Source organism: Berghia stephanieae, chromosome 12, assembly GCF_034508935.2.
Source record: "Berghia stephanieae isolate SIO BIC M18660-M18661 chromosome 12, UCSD_Bste_1.3, whole genome shotgun sequence".
Lineage (NCBI taxonomy): Eukaryota > Metazoa > Mollusca > Gastropoda > Nudibranchia > Aeolidiidae > Berghia > Berghia stephanieae.
The window spans coordinates 41,720,592-41,728,091 of NC_088371.1; the positions used below are offsets into that span (position 1 = coordinate 41,720,592).

Consider the following 7,500-nt stretch of genomic DNA (forward strand, 5'->3'; position numbering starts at 1 on the left):
TAAAAAGGAAGAAAATGGGATAGTAAAAAGTTCTAGAATTACAATTAAAGCCCCCGAGGAAAGGTAAGTCAAAGGGGAATTGGTTCAAATAGGAAACAGATGTAAGTGCTAAGTGACCTCCCTGCCCACTATGGGAAGTCAGGAAGACACAGTCACTTACTGTATACTTACTGTACTTACTTATATTTCCCTGCCCACTATGGGAAGTCAGGAAGACACAGTCACTTACTGTACTTACTGTACTTACTATATTCCTGCACTATGGGAAGTCGGAAGACAAGTCTTTACATACTGTAACTTACTTATATTTCCCTGCCTACTATGGGAAGTCAGGAAGACACAGTCACTTACTGTTATACCTTACTGTACTTATCTAGAATTTCCCTGCCCTACTATCGCATAGGAATCAGGAAGAAGTCACATGTATCACTTACTGTATACTTACTGTACTTACTTATATTTCCTGCCACTATGGGAAGTCAGGAAGACACAGTCACTTACTGTATACTTACTGTACTTACTTATATTTCCCTGCCTACTATGGGAGTCAGGAAGAACAGTCACTTACTGTATACTTACTGTACTTACTTATATTTCCCTTCCCACTATGGGAAGTCAGGAAGACACAGTCACTTACTGTATACTTACTGTACTTACTTATATTTCCCTGCCCACTATGGGAAGTCAGGAAGACACAGTAAGTGACCTCCCTTCCCACTATGAGAGGTCAGGAAGACACAGTCACTTACTGTATACTTACTGTACTTACTTATATTTCCCTGCCAACTATGGGAAGTCAGGAAGACACAGTCACTTACTGTATACTTACTGTACTTACTTATATTTCCCTGCCTACTATGGGAAGTCAGGAAGACACAGTCACTTACTGTATACTTACTGTACTTACTTATTTTCCCTGCCTACTATGGGAAGTCAGGAAGACACAGTCACTTACTGTATACTTACTGTACTTACTTATATTTCCCTGCCTACTATGGGAAGTCAGGAAGACACAGTCACTTACTGTATACTTACTGTACTTACTTATATTTCCCTGCCCACTATGGGAAGTCAGGAAGACACAGTCACTTACTGTATACTTACTGTACTTACTTATATTTCCCTGCCCACTATGGGAAGTCAGGAAGACACAGTCACTTACTGTATACTTACTGTACTTACTTATATTTCCCTGCCTACTATGGGAAGTCAGGAAGACACAGTCACTTACTGTATACTTACTGTACTTACTTATATTTCCCTGCCTACTATGGGAAGTCAGGAAGACACAGTCACTTACTGTATACTTACTGTACTTACTTATATTTCCCTGCCTACTATGGGAAGTCAGGAAGACACAGTCACTTACTGTATACTTACTGTACTTACTTATATTTCCCTGCCCACTATGGGAAGTCAGGAAGACACAGTCACTTACTGTATACTTACTGTACTTACTTATATTTCCCTGCCCTACTATGGGAAGTCAGGAAGACACAGTCATTACTGTATACTTACTGTACTTACTTATATTTCCCTGCCTACTATGGGAAGTCAGGAAGACACAGTCACTTACTGTATACTTACTGTACTTACTTATATTTCCCTGCCTACTATGGGAAGTCAGGAAGACACAGTCATACTGTATACTTCTGTATTACTTATATCCTGCTATATGGAAGTCAGAAGAACGTCACTTACTATACTACTACTTATTATTTCCCTGCCCACTATGGGAAGTCAGGAAGACACAGTCACTTACTGTATACTTACTGTACTTACTTATATTTCCCTGCCTACTATGGGAGGTCAGGAAGACACAGTCACTTACTGTATACTTACTGTACTTACTTATATTTCCCTGCCCACTATGGGAAGTCAGGAAGACACAGTCACTTACTGTATACTTACTGTACTTACTTATATTTCCCTGCCTACTATGGGAAGTCAGGAAGACACAGTCACTTACTGTATACTTACTGTACTTACTTATATTTCCCTGCCTACTATGGGAAGTCAGGAAGACACAGTCACTTACTGTATACTTACTGTACTTACTTATATTTCCCTGCCTACTATGGGAAGTCAGGAAGACAAAGTCACTTACTGTATACTTACTGTACTTACTTATATTTCCCTGCCTACTATGGGAAGTCAGGAAGACACAGTCACTTACTGTATACTTACTGTACTTATTTTATATTTCCCTGCCCACTATTGGAAGTCAGGAAGACACAGTCACTTACTGTATACTTACTGTACTTACTTATATTTCCCTGCCTACTATGGGAGGTCAGGAAGACACAGTCACTTACTGTATACTTACTGTACTTACTTATATTTCCCTGCCTACTATGGGAAGTCAGAAAGACACAGTCACTTACTGTATACTTACTGTACTTACTTATATTTCCCTGCCTACTATGGGAAGTCAGGAAGACACAGTCACTTACTGTATACTTACTGTACTTACTTATATTTCCCTGCCTACTATGGGAAGTCAGGAAGACACAGTCACTTACTGTATACTTACTGTACTTACTTATATTTCCCTGCCTACTATGGGAAGTCAGGAAGACACAGTCACTTACTGTATACTTACTGTACTTACTTATATTTCCCTGCCTACTATGGGAAGTCAGGAAGACACAGTCACTTACTGTGTACTTACTGTACTTACTTATATTTCCCTGCCCACTATGGGAAGTCAGGAAGACACAGTGAGTGCCTCCCTGCCCACTATGGGAGGTCAGGATAACACAGTGAGTGCCTCCCTGCCCACTATGGGAGGTCAGGATAACACAGTAAGTGACCTCCCTCTCCACTATGAGAGGTCAGGAAAACACAGTTAATGCCTCCCTGCCCACTATGGGAGGTCAGGAAGACACAGTAAGTGACTTCCCTGCCTACTATGGGAGGTCAGGAAGACACAGTAAGTGCCTCCCTGCCTACTATGGGAGGTCAGGAAGACACAGTAAGTGCCTCCCTGTCTACTATGGGAGGTCAGGAAGACACAGTGACCTCCCTGCCCACTATGAGAAGTCAGGAAGACACAGTAAGTGATCTCCCTGTCCACTATGGGAAGTCAGGAAGACACAGTAAGTGCCTCCCTGCCCATTATGGGAGGTCAGGAAGACACAGTAAGTGACCTCCCTGCCCACTATAGGAGGTCAGGAAGACATAGTAAATGACCTCCCTGCCCACTATGGGACGTCAGGAATACACAGTAAGTGACCTCCCTGCCCACTATGAGAGGTCAGAAAGACACAGTAAGTGACCTCCCTGCCCACTATGGGAGACCGTAAATAATAGTCAGACCTTCTTACTATTACGAAAGATTCGTAATACGCTTCAACAGTCGTAACGTCACTTCCCTCTTAATGACGCATGGTAACTTAGTAACTAGCTCTAAACTATCGGAACAATGGCGGACGCCCTTATGAAATATTTCTCCGACGAACGTAAAAGCGTATCCAGAGGAGAAAAAAACCCATTATCAATCTGATCATGTTTTGACTTTTACACATTCTGATCACAAGTTATATGAAGCGGATGAAGAATTCTAGACAGCATGAATAATAAAAAGTACCGATTGTCTTTGTTTAGAACCACGATGGCCGCCGTTGCTGGGAGACGTGACATTAGACTATGGAATCCAATTTCACAAGTTTATAGGCATCTCTCAGTCTTAAGAACTTCGTGAAAATGAAAGTTGATGCAAGTCGACATCAATTCAAGGATTTTAAAGTGCTATATATTCAATCCTTGTGTGGGTTCAATTTTTGATTGATAGAGTTGACCATCTTCAAAATTACAGACGTATCAGTATCGTGGGCTCTGAAGAAACCGAACACGTTCAAGAATGAGACTTGCTATGAATTGACAAGAAGTTGTGTGAGTGAATTCCGTGCATTTTACTATGGACGGGAGTATGTCCAGGCCTTGGGTACGATATGGATGACTGAGAAATGTCTGGAGAATATTTCCTGCGGCGACGATGGTCACGTGACGAGTCTGAAGAACGAGCTGAATGAGGCATTGAAGGAGTACAAGACGGGCATTCTCTTAGGTGAGATTGAGCTTTTGAGATTTTTTTTTATAGCGCAGTATCCACTAAATATTCATTGAGCTTTATATAGTGCAATATTCACTAAATGTGCTCAAAGCGCTTTACAAGGGGTCCCTGGTCAACAACAACATTTAACATGTAGGACGGGACATGACGCCTCTTAGGCGATATTACAATTTTTAGGACAAATACAACACTGTTAACGGCCAGGTACGGTGAGAGAATGTGAGTAAAGAGCATTCTCCAAGAACTCAACTATGCACTGAGCGAGGCTCGAACCCAGGACCTTCCGATCCGAAAGCGAGTGTCATCCCACTAGACCACATAGCCGCTATTGGTAGTTTAAAAAGCGCCTAGAGCGACGTGCACATATTTTCAGGTCTCATCACCGAACGCAATTATTGGCTTCGTTGAACATTGTTGTTAATGGACAATATTTTGCGTTGGTTTGAATGTATTTCCATTACAACCATGAGGCCATAAACATTTGGGTTATCAGACCTGCAAATAAGTACACCTCGGCTTAGAGCCTATGTATGGATTATACGCTATAGAGTAGTCCTTCAGAACCACTAGATCCATGAAGCCGGAGTTTATCCCGGTTTCCAGTGTGTGAGACGGACATTAGCAAAGCAAAGTACTTTCAGATAACTCTGAGATAACTATCTACCCAATCACTGCTGGGTGGATAGGTGGGTCAACAACAATCTCGACTACACTCAGGTCCCTTTTGTGTGAAGCGATTGGACTTCCGAGCTATTAGTGCTTGTTATTATATTATTATTATTATTATTATTATTATTATTATTATTATTATTATTATTATTATTATTATTATTATTATTATTATTATTATTATTATTATTATCATTATCACCATCATCATTATTATTATTATTACTACTACTACTATTATTATTATTATTATTATTATTATTATTATTATTATTATTATTATTATTATTATTATTATTATTATTATTATCTTTTTTTTTCTTCCATCCACAGGGAAATGCAACTACTCGTCCGTTGAAAGATGTACCCTTATCCCTTATGGAGGAGATGAAGGAACTCAACATCGCTCTGTCTTCGTGCCACCGGAAGTACCTTGTCTGAAAAAGAACATGGACGACGCCAAGAAATGCATGTCTGAACTCAAGCCTCACTGTGTAAACCCCAACCAGATTCAGTTATACCAGGATAACATGAAATTTATCGACACAGCAGTGTGTCAGTAATATTATTATTATTATTCCCCCTTGACACAGCCGTGTGCCAGTAATATTATTATTATTATTATTATTATTATTATTATATTATTATTATTATTATTATTATTATTATTATTATTATTATTATTATTACTATTATTATTATTATTATTATTATTATTATTATTATTATTATTATTATTATTATTATTATTATTATTATTATTATTATTATTATTATCATTATTCCCCAGTGACACAGCCGTGTGTCAGTAATATTATTATTATCATTCCCCCGTGACACAGCCGTGTGTCAGTAATATTATTATTATTATTCCCCCGTGACACAGCCGTGTGTCAGTAATATTATTATTATTATTCCCGAGTGACACAGCCGTGTGTCAGAAATATTATTATTATTATTCCCCCGTGACACAGTCGTGTGTCAGTAATATTATTATTATTATTATTATTCCCCCGTGACACAGCACTGTGTCAGTAATATTATTATTATTATTCCCCCGGGACACAGCCGTGTGTCAGAAATATTATTATTATTATTATTATTATTATTATTATTATTATTATTATTATTATTATTATTATTATTATTATTATTATTATTATTATTATTATTCCCCCGTGACACAGCCGTGTGTCAGTAATATTATTATTATTATTATTATTATTATTATTATTATTATTATTATTATTATTATTATTATTCCCCCGTGACACAGCCGTGTGTCAGTAATATTATTATTATTATTATTCCCCCGTGACACAGCCGTGTGTCAGTAATATTATTATTATTATTCCCCCGTGACACAGCCGTGTGTCAGTAATATTATTATTATTATTTCCCCGTGACACAGTCGTGTGTCAGTAATATTATTATTATGATTATTTCCCCGTGACACAGTCGTGTGTCAGTAATATTATTATTATTATTCCCCCGTGACACAGTCGTGTGTCAGTAATATTATTATTATCATTCCCCCGTGACACAGTCGTGTGTCAGTAATATTATTATTATTATTTCCCCGTGACACAGCCGTGTGTCAGTAATATTATTATTATTATTTCCCCGTGACACAGCCGTGTGTCAGAAATATTATTATTATTATTTCCCCGTGACACAGCCGTGTGTCAGTAATATTATTATTATTATTTCCCCGTGACACAGCCGTGTGTCAGTAATATTATTATTATTATTTCCCCGTGACACAGCCGTGTGTCAGTAATATTATTATTATTATTTCCCTGTGACACAGTCGTGTGTCAGTAATATTATTATTATGATTATTTCCCCGTGACACAGTCGTGTGTCAGTAATATTATTATTATTATTCCCCCGTGACAAAGTCGTGTGTCAGTAATATTATTATTATTATTCCCCCTTGACACAGTCGTGTGTCAGTAATAATATTATTATTATTTCCCCGTGACACAGCCGTGTGTCAGTAATATTATTATTATTATTTCCCCGTGACACAGCCGTGTGTCAGAAATTTATTATTATTATTTCCCCGTGACACAGCCGTGTGTCAGTAATATTATTATTATTATTTCCCCGTGACACAGCCGTGTGTCAGTAATATTATTATTATTATTTCCCCGTGACACAGCCGTGTGTCAGTAATATTATTATGATTATTCCCCCGTGACACAGCCGTGTGTCAGTAATATTATTATTATTATTCCCCCCTGACACAGCCGTGTGTCAGTAATATTATTACTATTATTCCCCCGTGACAAACAATGGGGGTCTGATCGTAGCCATCTTGGACTTATAGATAGTTCAAAGATGACGTCACTCAGGTCTTTGTTATTGTTTTTTTGCCATCCGCGTTTATGAGTGATGCGCACTGAACTGTATTAACCTGACTATAAACGTTCATGGATACACACATTTTTGTGTGTTGGTCCGTTATACTTCCGGATGGCAATGTTATGAGCTTCTTGGCCAAGCGCATATTATCTATAGCCTGACACTGACCAAAAATCACGTCAAAATATAAGTCTTTGGCCACAAAAGAAAACAAATGTTGAGTTGTATTCAATAGTTCAACCAATGGGAATACTTGTTACCTTGAGCTCTACTGAAGACAACTCTCTGGACGCTGCACAAAACTAAAATATGACGTCAAACTATACGTTCTAGAGAGTTCTATCTTCAGGCTATAAGTTAACGATGGCTACTATCTGACCTGGTGTAAG

The 7,500-nt window shown here is 38.1% G+C and overlaps 1 protein-coding gene across 1 annotated transcript in view; it reads left to right on the forward strand.

The window, feature by feature from the left end:
* The window catches only part of LOC144957669 (uncharacterized), a 37,701-nt gene extending 32,365 nt beyond the window's left edge, over window positions 1-5,336 (forward strand). Inside the window, exons 2-3 of the mRNA XM_078889014.1 lie at window positions 3,794-4,069; window positions 5,078-5,336. Of these exons, the coding sequence (XP_078745140.1) occupies window positions 3,794-4,069; window positions 5,078-5,307 (506 nt within the window). The 3' untranslated portion in view covers window positions 5,308-5,336. The remainder of the gene's footprint in view (window positions 1-3,793; window positions 4,070-5,077) is intronic.
* Window positions 5,337-7,500: the final 2,164 nt, after the last annotated feature.